Source organism: Protomyctophum bolini (assembly GCF_963924005.1).
Source record: "Protomyctophum bolini genome assembly, chromosome: 8".
Classification (NCBI taxonomy): Eukaryota; Metazoa; Chordata; class Actinopteri; order Myctophiformes; family Myctophidae; genus Protomyctophum; species Protomyctophum bolini.
The window spans coordinates 23294303-23319677 of NC_137869.1; the positions used below are offsets into that span (position 1 = coordinate 23294303).

Sequence of the window (25375 nt, forward strand, 5' to 3'; positions counted from 1 at the left end):
CTAACTTGCAACGTTTCCGAGGACTTGGGCACAGGTCTAGTGTGGATTTAATACGGGCAGACAGTCGAAAACAGAAATTGGGGGACACATATAAGGGAGAGCCCTCTTCTCTAGATAGCTTCCCCCTTACTGTTTGCACGGCATAAAAATAAACTTCAAGAGTGCATGGGCAGAAGTAATCGGTGAAATTGTGAGTCGCGGTCACTTACGTCCCGGTCCATCTTTGACCCGTGGACCCGAGGTCTCCCGGTCTGGTGACACCGTGGAATCACTGTGGGAGTTGGCATTTGAGAAGGCCATGTCATTGGGCTCTGTGTCACCCAGGTCTGACAGCGCTTCGCTCTCCTCCTCCTCCGGATGAGTGAAGATCCAGTCCAGCGCTCGCTCCAGATTGTTGTTCTGTAATTCAGTTGGAACGACAACGATCACTTCAGTTCAGCTCAACATCTAAGATCAGAGAGCGCAAAGTGACGCGCTGTGAGCTTGTATATCTGCTATCTTTGAATAGCCAACTCAAAAATCAAAAATGACGCTGATGTTTTCCGGTTTTAATGGGTTAAAGTTTGAAAAATTGCAATAAATTACCAATACATGAAACACCCTCATTATTGTGTGTGTGTGTGTGTGTGTGTGTGTGTGTGTGTGTGTGTGTGTGTGTACGTGCGCACGTCTTTATGTGTTTAAATATCAATTTTTCTGTTGTAACATTTTGTCTACCATAATCTACATGTCAAACAACTGAGTTCTGAATCAGCAGATGTCATGTCAATGTTTAAGTTAGTTACTAATACACAGTCTTGTTTCTTCGGCCAAACACCCAGCTCTTTGTCTCATTCCCAGCCCTGACACCATTTCCCCCTTTTGCAGTGTGGCAGTTATCCTTGTGCAAGTTGCTCAGTCATCTCTTTGCTACCTTTAATAAAAAATAGAGGCATGATTCATAGATCATATCTGTGAGAGGAGCACATGCACAAGGAGGGAGGGAGTTAAGAAGGGAAAGCAGAGGGTCTAGGGACACCGAGTGATGCAGATCGCTTCTCCTTTTAGTGTTCAGACAAGTGAGCCATCATCAGGCCACTGAGGTTGAATGCCTCCTCCGCCTTGTGTCTGGGTTATTAATAGACCGCCTGCAAAATCACAGCTCTATTTCCCTTCATTCATTTTTTCCACCTCAAAAACTGTGGATAGGGCATTAGGGGTGATGAACAAGGAATCGCCAGATGTCTATTTCAGTAGAGTACTACTCATCTGCTGGTCCAAAGATTAAAGCAAAAACTAATCTCACATGATATGACACTAATGACGCTGATATTTCTAGAATCAGTGATTTGTTAAAAAGTGTGAAAGGAGACCTTCGCACTAGTTTCCTAAACAATTGACACATTATTATACATATATATTACTATATAAAAACCTATTCTTACAGCCAACTAGTTAAAGAAATAGCAGATTTAGGCTTTAAACTTTACTTTCATGAAATATCCAAGACTAATTTGGGTTTAACACAAACTCTATTGCTACTGTAGTTTGATCCGTTCTAATACTCGAATACTAATACTAATGACTGAAATCAGTTAACTGAGAACTTTAATCCATGCTGATCTATTCTTTTCTGAGTTGAAACCAGAGATTGAGCTGCCATTTGGAAACAGGCACGCTGTGACTCTGCTGAGGATTCATTCTCTTTCGTGCAAAAGAAAATTAAAAAAATAATACTACACTATGTTATATTTGAATCCATTTCCAAATGTGTTGATCAAGCAGATGATACAACTGAACTGCCCTGTGTGTAATACATCGAGATCGCATCTGCTTGAGCAGAAAAGCTGCATCAGCAGTGGACTATTTGTAAACAGCATTTAGAGCAGACATGTCTAATGACTGAGGGCTGTGATGATCTATTACAGTCCCAGTGTAGAACAGCCAACAAGTAGGCCAGCCAAGAAGCTTTATGAGCTTGGTTTTCAACAAGGAACCCTCACTCCACCCATCTGAACTCTGACGCGCCTATCTCAGGGTGTCTGGCTAGGATGTGTTCATTATATTATTAGTGTGTGCAAGCAAGGTAAAGAGTTTAAAGTACTGTAAGTCACACCAAGGTAGGTTTTAGTGTTTGGATATACATGATTTGGACAAGATTAGTGTTGATTTGTTTGCTTGTCTTTCAGTGATTTACTACAAATAAATAAATTATTACACTTCAACTATGCCTATTTATCTATTCAACTATATATCTATTTAACTATGATAAATGATTACTGATTAGTTGATCAAGTGAAGGTCATTTTACACTGTTTTTATGTGCAGAAAATACTGCAAAAGTAGTACTTTTGTGCAGAAGCAGTTCTGAAGAAAACTTTAGCTACTGTAGATTATTTCTAGATACATTTTGTACACTGAAGGTATATAAAGAGTGGACAGAACAAACTTAACTTCATTATTTGTAGATAAAGTGAATGTATGCAGCCAGTGGACAGAAGATAAAATGATTTATGCAGACAGTGGACAGAATAGACTAAAAGCCGGACATGAAGAGAATGCACAGAATTATATAGTACAAATTCTACAAGCTCACAAGCATTGAAATGCATGGAGCTAGTAGATTCGCAATTTTTGCCGAAGACATTTGGTGAAGAGAAGTGGGGCTAGTATAGACCTCTGGGTCCTCCGGTCAAGTATAGGGTTTAAGTGGTTAACCAATTAAGATCTGAGGCTGATTCTATAAAAGCCTTCTAAATCAGTAGTTCTCAAACTTTTTTTTGTCAAGGACAAGAAATAGTATTTGGATATGTATTTGGCAGCAGACCCCCCCCCCCCCCCCCATTTGAAAATTATTTGTGTCAGAGACCCCCACAGAAGAGAACATTTGTGTTAAAAAATATACATACATACTTTCAAACACTTTCACGACGTTTCAGAACATTTCAAAAGAAGCGGATAATACAAGCTGTGAATATCTACTATATTTTGAGGACAACTGGACTCTAAATCCTAAGAGTTCCCTGAACAACGTGTGCTATACATACATACTGTATAGCTATAAAATCTCAATTGACAAAGATGCTTTCCCGGTGTCCATGGGTTAAGAAGAATATCCAAAACCTAATTACTATCACTCGTATCGAGTTGAAGGTATAAAAAGGAATGAATGAAACACATTAGCAGATCAAAGGGAGTCTTATCATGCATATAGTGAGCAGAACACGGACCGTGGCTTTGAGGGCTTGGACAGTGTGGCTGCGAGGGAAGCCCATGGAGGTGAGGATGGCGATGCTCTCCTCAGGGGGAGAGTTTAGCAGTGGGGCGGAGGTCATCGGGCTGTCACTGGTAGACGGACCAGGAATCGGATCCAGCATGGAGGGCAGAGTTAGGGGTTCCGCAAAGTCTGAGAGAGAGAGAGAGAGAGAGAGAGAGAGAGAGAGAGAGAGAGAGAGAGAGGCGCGGCATCGTGAAAAAGGTGGAGAGTGGGGGGGAAGTAGAGAGAACGAACAGGAGGAGAGATCAAGATTTCTACAAATATATTTTAACATGATTGGGTCCTAGTCCTCTTTGGTAGTTTCTCAAGATAACAAGATGGCAATTCCTGAACACATTTGTTTTTTCATGACTCATTAGCATGCATGTTGTGGGAGAAACAAACAAAAGAAAGAATGAATGAATGAATGGACATCATTAACGACGCACAGTCACCCCCCTGACAGAAAGGCCGGGATGATCAGTTTATCTTTCAAACACAGTTCTTATATGAAGCGACCTAAAATCCTATGGGGATTTCAATGCAAATAAAAAAATAGATGAACCTGTGTCCTGTCGCCCTCTACTGAAAGTGACGTCAGACTTTGGTGCTCTATGACTTGTGCAACAGACGAGGGAAAGTAGTCCAATTTAAAGTTTCATTAGACGATATAAAAACTATGGGGGTGGTGCTGTTCTAAATGTTCTCACAGTAGGAGGGAGGCCATTGTAATTAACCAGGAGAACAAACTGAGGTGTGCACGCACGCACACACGCACGCACCTTCATCTCTGTTGCTGAGGCTCTTCTGGCTTATATAAGGACATGCATGCGATTACACAGAACAATTCACATACAATGCTCTAATGAAGACATGCATAATACCGGTGCTCAAACGTACTGTATTTGTGCACATAAATGTAACATATTTCTGTATCTGCATAATCACAGCTATGTTTACAACTTTACATGTGTCTGTGTATGGCGGTGTGCACTGTGTATCATGTTTTACTATCAAGTTATAACCATAACGACAATGATGTGAGCATTGGATAAACGGAAATGAGTGACGTGTTGAACCTGACGGCCTGTAAATTGAAGATAATTTTGATTTGTTGTTATACATAGCATGAATCCGCCATGCCACTTGACGGAACGTTCCGCAAATTAGAATCCAACCGGCTTTATTATTGATATGAAACCGGATCGCTGAACGCACGATGTTCAGAGGTCTTTTCTGATTATCCGGTGATCCCGATTGGAACATTGGTGGTTTCTAGAGCAAGGAATCGGCTAACCAGTCGCTCCTGATTGTCCCTGATACGCATTACAGGACCAAAGGAGGCCGAGCTTTTGCTGTGGCCGCCCTGCCACTCCATATTTGCTCTGTTTGACGGTTTTCAACCCATCCATCTATCCACCCATCTTTCTCCATGTTCTCACATGTATGAAGTAAGAGGTCTTACCAGGCTCTTCCATGTGGGCTATGATCCAGTTGAAGGCCATCTCAGGGCCCATGTTTCCAGTGTAGTAAACTGCCTTCCGACAGGCCTCCAATGGGAAGCCCATCTCTGCCAGCTGCATTACTGCTGCCTCATCTATTTCCGGAGCTGAAGCAGGTGACACAGGACAAACCAGCAACAATAACTACCTATGACTTACAGCTGCTGAATCGACACTGGTCGCCCTTCAGTTTAGAACAGCACAAGTAGATGTCTCTCTCTTTGGGCCTCATTACATGAAAGGGACCAGAGAAATGTCCTCACCCTGGGGAGGTTGCCTTGTTGCGACGATGATTTATCAGCGAGAGAAATTACTGAAAACAAGCAGAGCTACAGTACGTGCCGCTTGCAAAGTAAGTTTCAAAATGGCCTTATTCCTGTGTATCAAATTGACTATCACACTCAATAACCTTAATGGACTTAATCTCCCACATACAGTACTAGGATGTGAAGATGCAATGCGAGTGGAAACGGCACCAAATCATTTCTTGCACCTATATTGTGTTTTTTTCTTTCATACACTTGATTTATTGACCAGGTAGATTCGGGCTAAGTGCTAAGTCAGTATTATTATGTAGGCTACTTGCGTTCATGTCCCATAGCTCAACACACAAGTTCATGCACTGGAATGAGGCCACTGTAAACTAGAATGTGTAGCAGTCCCAGCACCTGCAGGTGTAAACGCAACCAGACCTTTAGCTACATAACATTTGTCATTATGCTGGAGACACCTGAGGCCGATTCTACAAGAGCCTTCTAAATCAGTAGCTCTCACACTTTCTCGTGCACATGATCACCCCCAAAATGATATGTATATTTGGCCGTGGACCAAAAGGTTACAAGAGAAATGGAGTACTTACAGTCTAAGGAGCTCATGGAGTTATCTGAAAGGAGAGTAGAAAATAAGAATTGAAGGGGTAAGCACAAAGAGTGGAAAGATAAGAGATAACACTGCTAAGACAGGCTCATCACTTCTGTACAAAACATCAATTATTCATCTTGAAAACAGTGTACAATTCAGGTCACCAACATCAGAAACCTTTCAAATCAGTCACAGTTTGCTCCATCCTCAAATAATATCTTTCAGAGTGAGGTGTTCCGCATCACTACCAACTAATCACTAATCATAATTGATGGTTAATGGTGCGTTTCAAGCAACACAGATTACAAACATTAGCCTGTTGGTCTGTAATCAATAGCCTGCATGTCTATAGTGCCTTTATCCAAGGTGACAAAGACATGATTAATTGCAACTTGCTGAGGTGAGGACACTGGCCCGGCATCTAATGTTCTTCTGAAGGAGCTCATGACAAAATCTGTCCCAGGCGTAACTCGGAAAGCGTCGGACCAAACAATCTCTAATTTAACGTATATGTGTCACTATAAGCAATTTTTTTTAATCCTTCCAAGTCACAAGTCACCCCCAAAGATGTCCTCATATTTCCAAGCACCTTTTTACCTACCGGTACTTGTAGTTGAACATTATGTGACTGTCCGAGGTAAACAACTTATGCTGCAGGAGTGGTTATCATAGTTGCACTGTCTTGTGACTGAAGCACCATGCAGTTTGTGACATGGCCCTTTCAACAAATGTTGCTTGACCAAAGATTTTGTGTCATGCGAGTCGACAAAGTCTACTCTAAATTCTCTTCTCCAGAGCCAATGTACTTTTCCAGAGGGTGTCTCAGATAGCAAACACAGTATGCCGTGTTCTGTGCTAAATTATTCAACTGTAAGCAAATTTCAAAACATGCTCTTTGTCCTCTGAATTTAAATAGGTTTCCTGTTGTAAGAAGCAGTAAAGCGTTGCAGGAGGAAGAGGAACACATTGTGTCTCTGTTAATGTGTGAGGCACTGCACAGCAGAAGGCACATTTGTGTGTTTGTGCTCCTCCTTGGAGCCTTTTGTACATGTTGGGGTTTAGAGACGGTGCAGAACATTTTGTGCTTTGTGCCTGCTGAAATATTAAGCAGTTCACTGATAATATGATGAAGCCGTAGGTCTCAACCAGCAGAGACAAGTTGATAAAAAGGGATTAGCATTACAGAGAAAGAATGACAGACAAAATGTCCTACTAAGGAGACATAAGAGAACACTCAGTACAGCAGTCCACACTCAGAGAACATCATCAATTAATCACCTTAATCTGTAACAAGTAAGTAAGGCCAACGGTCTAAAAGTTCAGTGAAATGTGTGAAACTTGTCAACAGTCATTTGATTCACTGATGTAGCTTGTTAGTGGCCTTGTGTGGATACTGTGCCTCACATGAAACCTTCCTCTTGCCTTGTTGATATTATACCCTCCAAATGTGTTGGGAGTACTTGGAATACTTTTTTAAAAGCTTAATTCCCATTTTCTGGATCATTCCCTGATTATTGTGTTCATCCTCTTCTAAAGAAACTGGTATTGACTTACTTAACCTTTGAAACAATGACAGGCCAACTTCCAAATTGCCATTCATTTGAAAGGTTCTGACAGCCGTGGAAGACAATAACATATTTCAGTTGGGATTTTGAAAGCACCACAGTACTGAGACTACACTTATTCGAGTCGCAAAATGAATGAATACTGACATTGGTTCCGTACTTGTTTTGTTGGACTTGTTTAAAGCATTTGACAACACTGATCGTTATATCGTTACTAATAGATTATAGCAGTCGGTTGGCATATATGGGACTGCTTTGCATCAGCTTAATAAAGCGGGAGATTAGATGGGGTGACATCAGGTGACTTTGGTGGTGGTGGTGAATTTGCCGCACAAGAGGAGATTAGACCCCATCCCTCCCAGAGAAAATCCCATAGCCTGGAAGGACGATCGGCCTGGCTCGGCCAATGATTGAACGACTCGTTCGAGTGACTGGTGGGTCCGTGCCAGCATAGAGTCCGTGCGGGAGATCCTATAGTTTACAGGACCGAAATGAACGAAATGAACGAATCATTTTAGTGAACGAACGAACGACCGATCCGTTCACTGAAAAGAACGAAAGTTCCCACCACTAGTGAATTGCTCCAAACACACTCAGCTGATGACAGTGTTGCTGTGTGCCTGTCACTGCCTGAGGAAATACGTCTCCTATCATATCGGGGAATACATGATTGACTGTGATGTGAATATACCCCTCGCTAAAAAGGTGACTGAGTCTGTAATGAATGTAGCTCTTTGAGCTGTTGAACACACGCCCTGCAGTAGGCAGCGTTTAAAGGTGAGTTTCGTTCCTGAAACTACGACTGGAAACCTTCAATTTGGTTAATTTACCGTACCTCTAGTGTCTTCAGCTAGAACTATTGGAGGACTGAGATCAGGCAGTTCTTCCTCTCCAGACTGCAGCCCGCTGGCCCTCAGCCGGTTCAGATCAAGGAAGTCTGGAACATCTATGGCTAGATCTGTACATAGCAACACAACATTGACAGATTCATGACACGCATATCAAAATGTTTTTGTATTTGTTTTCTCAGGGTGAAAAAAGTGAAGCACAAGAAATGATACAACAAACAAACGTAAACATAGATTTTGATGTCATATATGGTCTTTCAATAAATGCAATAGCCGAGAAAACCTTCATATAATTCAGTACAGTATATTACATAATAATGGCTCTGGATACATTATAAAATGCTGCAGTATACCTCTTTGAGTCAGTTTAGGCTGAGACATAATTTTTACACTTGGACTGAGCTAGGCCCAACGTTTTGGCTAAATCAAGCTCCCATCTACCTTCCCTCTTAATATTTTCTCAGATGCTGTACAAAAAAGTGTTAACCACTTAAGCCCTATATACATAATCAAATGACGAATAGTGAAAATATAGCCAATATCATATATTGTATTTATATTATAAAAGCAAGCTCAAAACACAGCGCATCATGGTGCACTGTGAGCAAGTATATCTGCTACTCTCTGGGTTGATGACGTTAAGTTGAAAAATTGTGAGCATCAGCCAACTGAATAGTGACCACAGGTGCATTGATTTTAAACCTCAACAGCGTTCAGCCAGCTCAGCCGTTTGTTTTGAACAAATGCCGGTTAAGATGCTGTAATATGCTCCTTTGGGGTTGTAATCTGATATAAAGGTTAAAGTCCTTCGGCACTGTACAGGGATGAGGGAGCGAGTGGTGCGTGGAATGGTTGTCCCAAAAAACGCTGGTGAAGTGAAGAAGAGTGCTGAGATAAGTAAAACTCAATTTAAGATGGACTGAATTCATCTCACTTTGACCCTTGCAATTAAAGCAGTGTAATAGTGCCATCTGCTGGACATTTATAGAAATAAGAATGCTTTCCGAAAATAGTTCTCATGGAAAATACAGATGGATAAATAACTGAAAAGATAACAATGATTCACAAAGCTTGGTTTGTTGAGAACAACATTTTAACTGTTCCTCATTCAGTTACCTAGTTTCTTTGGAACCCAGTCAACCCCAAATGTGAATTTCTTGACCTGCAACACCAAATACTCTGGGAAGGAGGCGAAACGGGATGTCCTGCAGAAAGAAGAAAAAATGAATAATGAAGACAGTGAAACTTTCCCCAACTTAATAAGAAAGCAGAAGCATGTATCATCATTAAAAATGTTATCTACAGCCTTAGGATGACAAAACACTAGCATTGACATATAACAGTCTTTGCAAACCTATGTAGGTGGACAAGGACTTAAGCTTACTTGATCCCAGCAGACTTGGCCTGCAGCGCTGAGCTCCAGAAGTCTGGAACATTCTCTGGCTCTGTAAAAGCCTGCAGGCAGGCAGTGAATGGGATCCGAGCTCTAACTGGCTCTGGAAGGGCCCGCATATTCTCTTCTGCATCCTTCCGTTTGGCCTCATATGCCAGCAGCTCCTCTGGAAAAGAGCAGATGCGCACGCACGCACAGATGTGCACAAACGCACAGATGCACACGCACGCACGCACACACACACACACACACACACACACACACAATGACAGATATAATAATCACATTATCACACTCTATATGAATCAAGAACTATCAAATTAATATAAACCGATCTTTAGCAAATCTGCATATTTCGTAGCATCGGTGAACCTGAGTCTGTCCACTCCCTCTGAGAACTGAACTGTTCATCCTGCGCCTGGGGATCTGCCTGCATGCCCTTTGAAATTAAGTCCTGCTCATTCTGCATGCAGGCTGATAGCCACCTGCGCCCACCTTCTGATGCACGGTACGTGAGCTGCCGCTTTGGCGGTATGGTGCGGGGAAAGGGGGGTCTCTCTTACCTCTGTTTGTTGCGGCCTCAATGGGGGCTGGCAGCTGGATGAGGTAGTCAACCCGCTGAGTGTAGCGCACCCGGCGCGACTGACAGCATTGCACGCGCTCCTCCACCAGGAAGCGGAAGACGTCGCTGGGGTTCTCCGAGCCCCCACTGTTCCGCTGGGAAATGGAGGTAGGGAGGGGGTGTTGAATATTAATAATATTGAGATTAGTTTGATATAAGGATCAATATTGAGACCAAATGGAAGGGGCACGATTCCCACTGGCAAGATGACCTTTACAAGAATTGGGTAAATTCACAATGAAATGAAACTTTTGGTTTGTTGTGTCTTGTTAATGTTTCAAGTTTGCTAGAGACGGCGCCCCTCCATTGTGGTCTATCGGCAAAAAGAAACGGTCGGTAGTAAATGAGTTAAGACAATAATGCAGGTGTGTGTACAGCAAATTCTAAAGTAAACTAAACTACCAAAAATAAACAAAAGGGACCAGTATTTTAGCTCTTCAGAACTCAGAAATTTGATATCATTCGAATCCCCCATGTGTCCTCAGCTTGTGATTATTTGAAGCGTATGGTGAGAGATGTCACCGTGATTAAAACACACAGGCTCATAAGCGGGCATCTATGCAGTCTGGCCTGTCTATTCTAAGAAGCTACAAAAATACACGAGTTATAATTTTACTCGCAGGCTGTACTCGAGCTGACTTGTCTGACCAAAGGAAAAAATTGCTGATGATGGCGACTACAGTCCCTTCCTTTCTATCTCTGGCTGAAGAACTCCTCCTAGACATGCAACCTTGACAGCTGTACTGCAGATACACAATAAGCTGAGGAAAAAGGGAAATACATCTGTCCCTTTTTATTTTTTCCCCTGACAAATCCAAATTTTGCCAGCCATGGGTACTGAAATATTAACGTTACGAGTGTATTCGAACTTTGAACAAAGTTGTAGTTGTATAACCTTAATTACAGTTACAATCTCATAGGGATTCACAGGCCCTACATTTAACAAAGGACGCATTTTGTTTTTCTGGTCTGAAGGACATGAGGTAGATTTGAGTCTGAATGTGTCGCGTGTGCCTGAGGCAGAATGGGAAGCATTATCTGGCCTCCCTGTGAAACAGATAGCGGTAGGCTATATATATACCCACTTGAGAAAGTTACTTCAGAGCACCAGTGTCTACGAACTGAAGGGACTGTGATTTGTCGAAAACAGTGCCCCCTTCCCCCCCTCCCCCAGACACACAAATACACACTAACACATTGCCTCTCCACTGCGAGGCCCCAGTGCGTCAATGCATGTCAAAGGTTAAGCTGAAACTGAAGTGCACCTTTGGACATTATTTGGTAGTTATAGCCTTGGTACCCAGGCTTTTATTTCCGTTCGCTACGGCTCAGAAAATGAAAGCCTGGGGGAGTGTGAGACATTAGCTGGTCTAGGAATGGGAGTGAACTACAGCGCAGAGGGGCGTCGCTCTCAATATAGTGACGTCAGTTTTCGCCGCTGTTTTCTACCAGGGAGGGGAGGGGCGGAGGGGGGCAGGGGGCCTCTGATCGGTGAACCAATATTTCTCCAGCCCATCTAGACGGTGGCTGGGCCAGGCTATTTGGTAGTAAACAACATTTTGATAGAAGAATGGCAGCTTTGGGGTGCTCAGGTCTTTTTTGTGTTAGTTTTTTGCTGAAATGTCTGACTGTACCCTGTTCCGTTTACATTTCTGTCAACATAACGTTACATCATTGACCTAAATGGCGTCTTCTGTACTTGAATGTTTTGACATGAAATAATAACCCTGTACCATCACCGCGTGTAGTGTTTTGTTTCATTAGCGTGAGCGACCGTGACAAAATAGGCTGCAGCTGTTGTTGCTGCTGATCGCTGAGCACACATAACGGTAAACGGTAAAGATACCAAGGATTTGACACTGATGTCACGGAAGTAACACGGACGGACGTTTTGCACGGACAGAGTAAACTTTTCACCGCTGTTTGGAAAGTCCTTGTGAAGATGTGTTGTCGCAACCCCCCCCCCCCCTCCCCCGTACCATCAGAAGCGTTTTCAAAGTGACGAGGAGGATACAAAGACTGCCTGAAAGGCATGCACTTGCATTCTAATGGGTGATTAAGGGTCGCGCAGCCGCAGACTCGTGCTCTACGCGCAACGGCAAATCCGCTGCCCACTGGCACTATATAGTTCTCAGGTCTGGTGTTTGTCCTCTCGTTTTCAAATGGATTTTTATGTGGGCAGCGACTGGTAGCCAATGGAGGGAGCGGAGAAGGGGGGAGACATGTGAGAAGTGGGGCTGGTTGAAGACCAAGCGAGCTGCGGCATTTTGAATCAATTGGAGACGGTCACCTGTAAACCTCAGCATCAACTCACCTCCACCTGTTTCATGACGTGTTGTAAGAACTCATGAGCATCTTGTTGTCTGCTGGAGGAGAACTCTGGGTGGCCCTTGCTGACAAGTGCCTTGAACATCCTGGGAGAGATGCCTTTTTGCTGGTGCTGAAATATGAAATAAGAACACTGTCAAGAACGCTAGAGCACCGGTGAATGTTAGGTATGCACAAATAAATGACACTGAATAAATGTGTGGATATAACCATCAGAAACTGGGTCTTGGTATCAGATAGTCAAATTATAGTAAAATGTATCCTAAAATAAATATAAATAAAAGCTTATTTTGCTCTGCTTTTTCACATTGTAGAATAATTTCATTATTGCAATTTTGTTTTCTCCAGTGACTGCAAACTAAGCAATGAGTTTGATAATTACTTTTCTTTCTATAAACAAGTGGTATTGGTGCATGCCTTACAGACAACAGCTACAGTACATGAATTGTTAGTGCTATAGTACATACAGTAAGTCTGACCAATACCACCGCAGTTTAAAAATAAACAGCCTTCTGGTCCGCTTGGAGGTAAAAGACACAGACCTTTCTCACCAAAATGAGGAAAATCATGGTTTAAAATATTCGTATATAGGTCAAGCAATAGCAACATTGATTGCGAGATAGCTCACCACATATAGCACAGTATGCCAACACTGCAACTCCCCCACTGTATCCCACCATGCCATGTTGTGCACCCAGCTGTCAATGTGTGTCCAAACATGTCTCTGCCCTCACATATGGAGGAAATGCAGGATCACAGAACGGCCCTGTCAATTACTCTGACTAATAAGGCCTAAAGAAGCCTGGAGCTTAAAGTCCTTGAGCTGGGGCCCATTAGGCTTTAGTGGCTTTGTTCGTCTAATTACCTCACAGATGTGTTTGAAAACAGTCAAATTCACTTATCGCTGTATATGCAGAACAGTGAAGCAAAGGCTCATTTGCGAATGTCATACACTGTAAACAAATCTATAATTTAAATATCTAGAACGGAAACTGGGAGAAGAGTAAGTTGGGGCATCATATATATATACACTGTATAGAGGGGTGACAGCTGGGTGAGAGGCATGGTGATAGGTGCCTGCATTCGCTCTTGTTGGCTTCAACCGCTGCCAATCTAATTAAGGCGAGAGGCTGCAGTGCACACACCTGGGCCCTGTTTTGGAATCAAGGCAGCGGAGAGGACTTTGTTTATTTCGCAGAGAGGGACATGCAGAAACTGTCACTACAAGTTCTCTGTTACAATATATATGTAACGATTGAAAAAGGTGCACTCGGTTTCTCGCTGCCTGAAGTTGCCTGACTTGAGCCATGAGAAGCCCCCCCCCCCCCCCCCCCCCCCCCCGAGTCTCGGTACTCGAGACGTCTTTGATAGGGGGGCCCCCGAGCACTACCTTTTCAATCTGACTGGTTTTTAAACCGTACTACGCACACACGCGCACACACATGCATGCACACTGCATGATCTCAATCTCCCAGATTCAGAACTTGTAGAAATTGGGTACCAGTAGAGGAGAATGTTACGAGTAACATTTGAAATGATTGTAAACGGAGTTAAAACCTTCAGTTTTTACAGACATTTTGTTGTTTATAGAGGCAGATTAGGATCTCGACATACCGAGTCTAATACCTTGTATTCTTCTTTCATCACCTGTTCAATGAGCTCAGATTTCATGGGGGGTTTGGAGAACTGGCCTGAGAGTAGTCCATAGCCTAGCTTAGCCCTGTGGGACAAGGGAACACAAATACAAATTAGAAGAGTAAGTAATTCGTCTTTGTGTGTGTGTGTGTGTGTGTGTGTGTGTGTGTGTGTGTGTGTGTGTGTGTGTGTGTGTGTGTGTGTGTGTGTGTGTGTGTGTGTGTGTGTGTGTGTGTGTGTGTGTGTGTGCCTGCGCACGTTGGATGATTACATTCCAAAGTCCTACAGAAAACCTTATGGATAGTGTGCCTCTGAACCATCTGAACCAAAAATTGCTTGGAATATAATTTTGCCAAAACATGATTCAATCATGTTTCCAATGTAATTGCTTGTCAGAGAGCAAAATAACTTATCTCTCATCTTGTAAATTCATGGCCCACTAAGATGAGCAGAGCAGAGTGACAAATTGACAATCTTAAACAAGATTCTCCACCAACAAGCTTGAGGACATGATGACATTGTTTGTGGCTCAACGACTAATTTCCTGGCAAAAGCATTGGCTTTCGACATGCTCATATGCAGCTGAGAGACCTTGCTACAAAATGTACCATGTGTTTACTGGTTCAGTCAGACAACTCAAGGAGGATGTAATATATATATTTATTGAATATAGGATAATCAATGCAATATATTTATTATGGTTTGGCGATGTATTGGATCTGCTTTTTAGGTACTCAGGTCAAGCGCATCAGTCCCGACCATAGGGACTCTGAATCCCCCGTACCTAAACAGTAGATCCAAAACGACAGGTGGTAGCTGGGGTGGAGGTGGGTCAGCAGCAGAATTGAGCGCAGGTTGTATGACAGCGGCACGCTGATACAGCAGCAGTGGGCAAGCAGAAGGCAGAGGAATGCAAGAAGGCAGAGGAATGCAAACCTCTGGTTCAAGTAGCCGGTATGAGATGGGGTGAGCGTGTGATTGGCTGAGTGAATCATGTGGATGAGAGCCTGATGCTGCGGTGGCCCAATTAACGGCCGGCGCGCTGACTGAGGTTCCCTGACTGAACTTGCTCTGCGCATGTCTACGACAGGCGCAAATGCTCATTTGTCCAATAATAACTAGATTGAGATTGCAGACTTAACTTTTGCAAATGTATCTGTATATGAATCTCTAGAACACAAAATAAAAAAGCTAACATTTATTCATCATTAATGCATTGGTCATAATAAAGTGTTCCAGTTACTCTTCAAACCATGATATGTTTGCATCTTACGGCATGGGGTTATGTAATGTTAGAATCGCTTACATTTGTGTGGCAAAGTCCTGGGTGGGGTCAAGGGGTGAGTAGTCATATATCCTCTGAAGACTTCCCACATACCTGAAAATCCACAACACATCCAATAACAAATTCACATAGAGCACATGTGAGGCTACATGGAAATCTAAACCCTTGGAAAGACTGTGTGGTGATACTGAGAAGTCACTAACACACACACATCTGATAGTGGTGACTATGATGCAGGTGAAATTAACAAATGGACAACTTGAACATAGAATATAATTTAGTTATTTAACTTATTTCACACCCAGGCATCAGCAATAAACGTTATTATTACTGGGCAAGGTCACAGCAGACAATGTCTCTCATTAATATTTATTCGACAAAAATGTTTCCATTCCTAGTCATCACAACAACTCCCAAAATGTGCACCACTTCACACAATCATAAAGACTTTTTGCAAAATATATCATTCCAGTTCATCTTTTCCAATGCAATGTATAAAGAATATATAAAGAAACACTTGAACGGCTGCTGACTATATATATTCTTTTTAATATATTTTTTATCCCACGATTTTGTAATCCATTTTTCACCCCTGTGTCAATCATCTACTGTGATCCTGGGCTCTACACACCCTCCACCAACCTAGTCCCCATATATGGGGTACAAGGGGAGAGCAACGGACTTGAACTCATGCTTCCTTCATGCCTGAGTGTCCAAGTTGCTCCTTTACACCTGACAGGGGGGAGTTTCCCTGGTTGGAATATATTAACATACATTTGTACAGTTCAATACTGTAATTTGAGTTGTCAAGATCATTGACATCTTAGAAAATGTTTAGCATTCACAATTTGGTGGAGCAAAACCAGCACATTCTACACGGTACATCACTAAGCAATTACTAAAATTGTATTACATCCGTCAATTAATTAATCAATAATTCAACCCCCTAAACGTGAGGGCCGTATATACTCACATCCTCTGGAACTCTGGGATGCTGAAGAGGACCTGCATGACTGTGCTCACGTAGCAGCTGGTCCCCAGGTTCTTGACTCCTGTGTAACCAGAGCCATAAACTGGCTTCAACTTCATCCCCGACTCCTGGATCACTTCCCATTCACTGACCCGCTGCCGCACATGGTTGTCTGTGTGATGGCCATTCTCTGTCTGAAAAGGGCCAGCGAGAGGAGAGAGGTGGTTGTGAAGTCTTTCTAGGGGCCTTGGGCTCCTTTGGTACACATGAACATTGGCATTTCTATTACAAACATTGAAACGAAAGCATATAAATATTAGCCCCAAACCCCTTGATTATTATGTCTGAAAAGGGCCATTCCACAAGGGTTTTCATTTTAATGTCTGTAATCGGACAATTGGGGCCAATCACGTCATTTTCAAATGATCGGAATCGGACCGGGAGCAAAGAAACGGGAAATCCCTAGTAGCAAAGCCATCTTATTTAAACAGGCACGTAAGCCTTCCTCAGCGTAACGAGTAACACTGAGGAAGGTCTACGTGCCGAAACGTGACTATTCGTCTATTGGTGTGCAGATGTTTCTTCCTTTTTACATATTGTCAAGAATCTGTACCCAGTTTACTCAAGACTACCTCATTTGAGTTGAGCACGCCTTACCCTTGAAGCTGATTTACCCAAACACAAGTCAACTTACCTTTTGTTGCATCTGTAGCATGTCTATTCCAAAGTGTGATAAGTGTTCTGATATATGGGGATCCAGCACTGCTTCTTCCTCTTCAAATGAATAGACATCTGCAGGGAATTAGAAAACGTTACCTACTGTGTATGCCTTGTATATAGAGCGTCGCAGTCCCGCCCCCTTTCATGACGACGCCAGGCCCAGGAAATAAATCCCAATGCGTTTTTCCCATAGACATTTCAAAAAGTATTTATTTAAAGACCTTTTAAGCATCGTACAAAGACAACTCGAGTCGTGACAAATCATGACAACAAACACAATATTTTAGACCAAACAAATAATTACAAAGAAGAAAAACAACAAAAAAAGTGTTTTTCTACTTTCTAATTCTTTGTTTGGCCCAAAACATTGAGTTTATTGTCATGATTTGTCACGACAAGAGTTGGCTTTGTCCACGGCGTAAACGTCTTTAAATAAATACTTTCTTAAAAGTCTATGAGGAAAATGAACGGGGATTTCTTTTCCAATGCTGTGATATCTTATTGCACTTCGACTGACCTTTAAACTATGCATGTATACATATTCTACTGACTACTGCATGTATACATAGTTGTTATGGTACCCGTGATAAGCCTTCTTTTTCATGATAAGTTCACACACCTGCTCCATCTGGGGTGATGGTGTCCAGTTTGACGGCGAGAGGGAAGTTGCTCTCTCTGTAGTGATCCAAGGCATGGCCATTTCCCCCGCTGCCATCGAAGAACCATTTCCCACAGAGCACTGCTCCATCTGTCAGGTTCAGCCAAAGGTTCTCCCTCATCTCACACTTCTGACACTTCCAGCCACTGGCAGCACAGAGACAGAATCTTTCCATTTTAATCGCTGACATTTGACTTCTCACTCAACACCATCGCAATGATGAAGAATAACATATACAATGTCAAAATAGGTCAAGGACGTTGAGCTCTTGGTGAGAGGTTACATTTTTGAGAGCCTCAGCTGACCCTAATGTCTGCAGTTGTGTGGCTGTAGAGTTAGTAGAGGCATAATGTAGAGTCATAGTATGTGTTCACATAACAGAACCAAGATAGATTATCTACAGTATCAGGAAGTCAGTCAAAACATCATCTATTTACATAACTGCATGAAACCTAGGTAATTTCCATTGTCCAATAACATCATCAGAGTTATGGCGCACTCGTGTGATCTTGATCATTTGGTGAAAGGTGATCATAAAACTCAACCTGAGGTGTCTTAAAGGAGCATTTCACCCAAAAAAGAATGTGGCGTTTCTTACCTGGGTGGGATCCGGACTCCGTTCTCCTGCTGTCTGAGGCTTCTAGCGTGTTTGGATACCTGAATGTCCTCATCCCATGACTCTGGCTCCTGCTTCTTGTAGGCCGATGGTGAATTGAGCACCGCATCACAGGCTATCGTCACCTGGACAGTGGAGCAGATTTTTGAAGGTTAAAGGTCCGTAAACACTAGGAGCGTTTATTTCACGTGATTAATTCACATTCAGTTAAACTGCTGTTTGTGTAATGAGAACATGCGCAGATTATAATGAGGCGATGAAGCAACGTAATTATTTTTCGAAACAAGGTGAGAATTTCAGAGCAAATAACCTGTATGAATGGAGACATCACGAAAATAAAGGTTTGGTGTGAAATCATCGCGATAAATTGTCATATCGTATATTTGCGTCGCTCCTGGTGTGTACTGTGTATTGTGTAATGAGTCTAATGACCTTAAGTGTTTTAGTAAAAGTGGTATAAACTATATTCCAAATAGAAGAAAAGTCAGTTCTGTTGTAGCCTTTTAGATCCAGGCTGAGATCTATTGTTTCCACTGGTTTCATGTGGTTGACGGTGAAAGCTCCTTCTGAAATACACAGCAATGCTCTAACAAAGGTTTTTCAACTTTTGTTTCACCAGAACTCTTGAATGCCTCGGCCTTTGGACTTTCCTTCTCTTTGCAAAATGTTCATACGTTAATAAAGCTTTTTTTCACAATACTGTCCCTTTGTTGGGACAGTGACAACATGAAGCATGAGCAAAGGGTGGTCTAACAGAGGGGAAGAGTGAAGCATAGTCACAAATGTTGATAAAACCACAACCTATAAGCTGCTGGAAGGAAAGACATCTATGGCACTGCAGAGGAAAACAAAGAAGCAAGCAGCAACAACATGTACAACGATCTCAAATAAATCGAAATCAAGCACAACCGGCTTAATGCTTGCATGATACCCAGGAAAAGACCTCAGGTGTTGGCATGAATTATGAATAACGTCAACACAAGTTTCGTTCAATACAATAAATAATGCATGCACAAAACTTCAAACAAAAATCCAGGCATTATGAAATACACACTGCATGCCAAGATGAAGCATCCCACACAAACACATGCTGCACAAAAGAGAGGGGCTTAAAAATAGCACCAAAAGCATTACAGCACAACACCGGCACATAGGAAAACAAAAGCAGCATAGCACAAGACAATGTACAAAAACAAGTGCACAGTATAAGTATGGATCTACAGTATACGTATGCAACATTGAGCCTAAAGTTGTAAGTGTGCATACTGTATATCCATATACTGTATGTGCAGTGCACCAGTGTTTCCCTCTAAAACTTGACACTGTGGTACATTTTCTGAGTCAGAGTCAAAAACCTCTAAATGTAGTACGTTTTACCAGCTCTGTACTTTCCCCTTTACACCAAATCTCTTCACAAACAAAAGGCAATATACAAGTTCACAATGCATCACATTGCAAAAAGTTGTGAACCTGAAGTCTGGCCATTTTTGCCAAATGTTCCCCTCACAACCAGGATGAAGGGTTAAGTATTTAAAAGTAAGTGCACCTGAAATTAGTACTAATTATTTGGCTGCCCTTCTATGGAGGACCAAAATAATAATACAATTCTATGGAGGTGCAAAATAATAATACAAACACACACATGCCTGGACAGCACCAATTCACTAACCAATGCAGGCAGCTCCTCAATATTTGGTAAAGGGATCTCGAAATGGTCTGGAAATATGACGAGTTTGGCCACATCTTCATACTCATAGTCTTCTCCGTTAAAGTCACGGTTTAGCTCTAAATCTTCAAGGGAAGAAGCACATATTCATGGTTATAGTTTGACAGTAGACTGCACTGACGCTAAAATACCCCATCCATTGATATTGCCTAGAACTGTTCTAATGTGAAACAATTTAAAAAGAAAGTTTAGTGTTTAGAGCCTAAATTAAGGCTCTGATCATATAACACAAACACACACGTGTAGCCTATGTGTAAAGATTTTCCAAACAATTCCAAAATAGTGAAAATAGCAGATCTACAAGCTCACAACTATTTGTTGTGAGCCAGAGTTGTGTGCTTGTAGATCAGAAAATGTCACCAGGTGACAACAGACCATTTCATTCCATATCAGTCCTAATGATTCACCAATTAACAGATGGATTCTTGGACTATATATGGACTGCATTGAGATAATCCTCAACATAGAGATTTGGTCATGAACATTTATTGAAAGACAAGGTACAAATATTTGCCCTTAATCACTGCTACTGTCTCAAAAGCATTACTGGGCTACACAGCAAAACAAGACCACAGTTTAGACCCCCCCCCCCCCCCACATGGCAAGGAAAAACATCACTAGAATAAACCTTGCCATGATGGTCAAAGAAAATTATCACAAATGAGGGCATCTCATTCTCATTCCAGGGTGGGCAAGTGTGAAATAGGTACAGCATGGGACATGGAAACAGGAGCTAGGACACAAGTATTAAACTAAACATCTATGCTGGAAATTTGGCCGGACATAAACATACTATACACAATAGTATGTGTGACAATAGTATTGGTTAAAAATACATTTTTTTATGAGCAGGTAACATTTATGAGCAGGTAATGTTTGTCGTCTTGCTCAAGTACACTTCAGAAACCTTAATCTTTGACTGTCCAGTCAAAGGTGTTTTCTTTTTCTTTTTTACATGGCGATGGCCATGAAGCGACAAATCTTTGAATCAAGATCAATCAATCTATATGAAAATATACAAATCTTTGCAATTATTTATTCGTCACACACCTGTGTGTAACAAACTTTCAGGGAATAGTGTGTGTGCCACCACAATTACTACTAGACCCCTATCCACACACCTAACATTATTCATTATGATCTTTGAAAAAGACCAAGACTATTGAGATGACATGAAAGGGTTACATGAAAATGGTGCACATTTCTATGAGATAGGTCATGCCTCATCATGGATCCCAAAATTGAAAAAGTAAAATTGGCTTGGAATGACATAGGGCAAAGGGACTGTTCTCAAGATCAATCTCCATATACAGCTGTCCAATCTTTACTGCAAACCAAAATTGTGTAATGACTCATGAGGAACCATAGGTAATTGTCTGTGAACCCCCGGGGTGTTATTGTTATTGTGTCCTCTGGTTTCCTGGTGACGTCCAAAGTAAGCCCTAACTTGCCGATTAGATCATCACACTGGTACGGAGATGCCACAAATACAGCAGTCGGTCTCATCATCATGACTAATAGGAGTGACTGACATGGAATGGGAGACAAGATTCAAAATGGAGGCCAACAAGAAACCATCACAGATCCCCAGAGTCCAGAGAAACCGTGTCACTTCCAATTCCGACGGTCTGATTCAGGGTTTGATATGAACAACTTGACCTAATATACAGTTCACTGTGGCGGCAACAGCACGCCAAGTGCCAGGAGATTAGAAAACAGGGATGTTGAATGTGTATTCCATCAATGGAGCCTCAGTGGAAGGAATCCTTTACGCCGTCAGACTGTCATGCTGTCGTTGAGACAGAGAGAGACACCTGGTCCCCTCTGAGCCGGCCTGCGTCATGGCTGCCAGTAGCAGAAGTGTGTCAGGCTAGGCTGGGACGGGGCATTGACGGGCGGTGGCAGCTGGAGGCACTGTAAACCCCCACCCACCCCAAGCAGGAGGGGAGTGGGCCAGCCTGGGCATGTGGCACTTTGAATTTAGACCGTTACCAACCGCATATATACAAATAAATGGGCTATATTTAAACCACAAGAGGAGGGGGAGGGGGGGGGGGCTCCACATGGGAAATATCTGTTGCTTTGAGCAAGGAGATGGCAGTGTAACAAAAACAATAATAGAGACTAATGGAGTATTGTGATTGAACAATCATCCTGAATACAGATGAAAATAATTAATCGAACAAACATGCTGTTGTTAAACTTGTGGAATATAAGCATTCAGTCCAACTTTATTTCCTGCTGCAGTGTTTGCTAGTATCAATAGCTTACAGGAAAAATAACTTGGGCAAGCTTGCTGTTCGATATAGCAATGCAAAAAGAGCTAAAGTGAGACAGAACAGTTTTTCTTGTTCTGGACTTTGATAAGAACAAAGATAGCAGAAACAGCCACACCAACGACAATGAGTCCAGTTCTGTCTGTTTTGCAGGCCGGAGGACTATACCTACCTAGAAACACTTTCCCATTTCTTCTTCTGGGGATGGTGCCTCCTGCAGCACCTGTGGATTTCTGTAGGAAACACAAGAGAAACTTCAATGGAGCACATTTAGAGAGTCCTGATGCTATAGTTTGAAATAGATGCTACATGTTCTGCTCAGTGCTCACCAGGTCAGTTTACAAGGCAAGGGGAAACCCCCTATCACACCATGGGCAAAAGACAAGAGGAGAAGCTGAGACTAATCAGAGGAGGGCAAGCAGTTCAGTGGTCTAGAATGGAGGCTATGTATGGTTAGCATCATGACTACACACATTTCCAAAACATTGGTTAATTGGTTTCGGACGCGGGGCGTCACACCGGAACCGGCCCGGCACCCTGGGTGCGTTCCTGTGGGTCCCCCACATATAGTGTTCCTTTTTCCAAAAGCCATTGCTGTCAGTCAGAAACCTTGTATCTCCATCTTTCAAGTTTTTCATTTGTCATAAGTTAATGTTGTTGTTGGTCATCCCTCAACCATTTAAGCCCTACTTTATAGTTTGTTGCACGTTGGTTTGACGCTAAAGTAGCAACGATATCTGATCTACAAGCCCTCAGCTTGGACCAGTCGGCGGTTGGGCTGACCCACAGATAAAGTCAGAGGGAGAAAGATGAGGCTGGCAGCCTGGCAGGGCAGCACCTGGAACTAGGGGCAAGCAAACTACTGTAACACTCAGGGAGCCGAACCAGGGAAAAGCCAGGAAATACAAGAAGCACACCACTTGACACGTGTGATAGCTTAGCTAACACAACAATGCAGAGCTCAAGACGCTGATGTTACATAGGTGAGTGTAGAGGGCAACGATTCAGGAGTTGGTGTTAGCTAGACTTCACTCTCGCATCGCATCGTCCAGAACCGCTGATTATTGTATATTATGTATATGGGTATATACTGAGGGATCTCCATATATGGGCACAACAAGGACACAACAGGACAGACAGGTGTACAACGGACACTATGATACCCTGAGACATCGGCGGTAGGATTGACGGTGCAACGTTAGGTGTGAGGGACGCATAGCGGCCAGAACCTCTGGTTTTTCAAACTTGTTGACAGATTTTGCGTAAATGACATGCCCAAAATGATGATGATGTCAGGCTGGAAGTGGTTAGAGACTGTCTGTGTTTTTTTTTAATATTTGAACAAATGAACGGTATCAACAAGTGAACTTGTGATTAAATAAAAACTGCATTGGGCCACAGGTCCTCCTTTCCATTTCCTGTAAGGTAACCGTTTTAGAGTTTTAGACATACAGTACAAGGATTCTGCCCGACAGCAACGATATGTGTGTTGCCTTCTGCCAGTTGTCTCCTCTTTCCAATTTACAGTCTATGCTATCAATGCTGTCTTGTGGGGCGGCAATAAAATCGATTGCTAAACAGTCTCAGGTCTGCCATCAAAAACGTACTTATCAATACACCATTATGAACTGACAGTGACACATAATATATGTATATAATTTAAATGAATAGACGTGAAGCACTGTAGTACCACACCACCATAGAACCTGCCAAAGCAGTGTCTGGAAACTAAACAACCCAATGCCACTGACTGCTTTGCTTCTGATCCAATCAGCTTCAGGTGGCTGCCCATCAATTGAGCAACCGGCTCGGAGGCGGATGGACAGCGCGGACAGACAGACCAACAGAGAATGCTGACACACTCTGGTCTAAGCGCACACATGGGAAAAAAACATGAGAGACACAGGAGCCAGCAGAATGTGACCAGCTGTTTCTGGCCGGATCGAGGCATGAAAATAGAAGCACTTTACAGAGGGAAGTTTATGTGGGGGATCAATTAGGACCAATGAGGAAGCAGCTATTGCCTTCTTTTTATTAACTGATAACCTGTGGTTTCTGGTTTAGGGGTTTGTTGCTTTCAGTCTTATGCAAGTAAAGGGCAAGTATTGTAATTTACAGTCGGGATTTAATCCGATTATATTACTTAATGTCATAATGCCATGGTTATGCCCTCCACAGGTTACGTTTGGTTTGGGGATTTAAAAACGTAGTATGTCGATGTCAAAAAGTGGCTTCAGCTTTAGAATGAACATTGTGTAAATTCCTAACTGTGACATGGTGACAAAAATAAAAGTATTGTTGCATGGTTGGTGCTATTTCATTTGAGTCTATTTAAGTAATACATTAGGTGCTGCTGAAACATTTAAAGGGCCTCTTTCTGTGAGCCAAATGAATGAGGATTGGATGAGGATTACCCTGTCACTTATGACACTTATTTATTTAAAAGAAAGGCATTTACTAACATCAACAGCATCAGATTTTACAGTACATTTCCCAAATCGCTATGCTCACTCGAGAACCACCTGACCGATCAACTTCAAAGCGTGCGTATCTTCGAGGACATGAGGCAGTGCCCATATGTGAATTACCCTGATCAATATGACATCATAGTACTGACATCATACTGGTACTCTGACAACGGGTGGGGCATTCATAAACAACTTGCATCATTCCAGAGTAGTTCTACTTTTCTAAAATTATGGATAATAAAATGGAAGCTTATTAATTGGTTTTCAGCGTCCAGCATCAACTTCTTAGGTAGTTATTGAACTAGTTATTGCACTTTTATGGCTAGAAGGAAGCATGCCAGAGTGTACAGAGATCAATTTATCATAATATTTGGGTCAATTATCTGCAATACCTTTTTTAGGAATCTGATGAGAATAATATCCAATGGGCAGGAAAACGATTTCATATAAGAAATGTTTTCTATCGATTATTCTATTGATTACTGTGTTGATTAATGGAATAATCAATTAAGCACTTATGTAAGCATAATTTCATACTTAGCCACACAACCTATAGACCTGGGAGCATATGGGACACCAAGCTCTCTTAGTCCTTGGGCCGGGTGAGATATCGTTGTGAGATACATGTTCGTCTGACATCCAGGATTGATAAAATGTGTGATAGCAG

The 25375-nt window shown here is 42.3% G+C and overlaps 1 protein-coding gene across 5 annotated transcripts in view; it reads right to left on the reverse strand.

Moving 5' to 3' along the window:
• The window catches only part of usp13 (ubiquitin specific peptidase 13), a 43083-nt gene that overhangs the window by 12460 nt on the left and 5248 nt on the right, over positions 1-25375 (reverse strand). For 3 of the 5 annotated variants that reach the window (XR_013964511.1, XR_013964512.1, XM_080770319.1), the window contains exons 3-19: positions 22413-22473; positions 19908-20029; positions 18221-18363; positions 17584-17768; positions 16939-17036; positions 16248-16438; positions 15296-15367; positions 13969-14074; positions 12341-12466; positions 9968-10121; positions 9396-9570; positions 9128-9216; positions 7999-8121; positions 5597-5620; positions 4701-4844; positions 3210-3385; positions 210-399 (exon numbers count right to left, since the gene is read on the reverse strand). Coding sequence is in view for 3 of the 5 variants with exons in the window: in XM_080770319.1 (XP_080626445.1) it covers positions 210-399; positions 3210-3385; positions 4701-4844; positions 5597-5620; positions 7999-8121; positions 9128-9216; positions 9396-9570; positions 9968-10121; positions 12341-12466; positions 13969-14074; positions 15296-15367; positions 16248-16438; positions 16939-17036; positions 17584-17768; positions 18221-18363; positions 19908-20029; positions 22413-22473 (2179 nt within the window). In the remaining 2 variants the exon portion in view is untranslated. The remainder of the gene's footprint in view (positions 1-209; positions 400-3209; positions 3386-4700; positions 4845-5596; positions 5621-7998; positions 8122-9127; positions 9217-9395; positions 9571-9967; positions 10122-12340; positions 12467-13968; positions 14075-15295; positions 15368-16247; positions 16439-16938; positions 17037-17583; positions 17769-18220; positions 18364-19907; positions 20030-22412; positions 22474-25375) is intronic. The other 2 variants (XM_080770321.1, XM_080770320.1) reach the window with 2 other exon arrangements.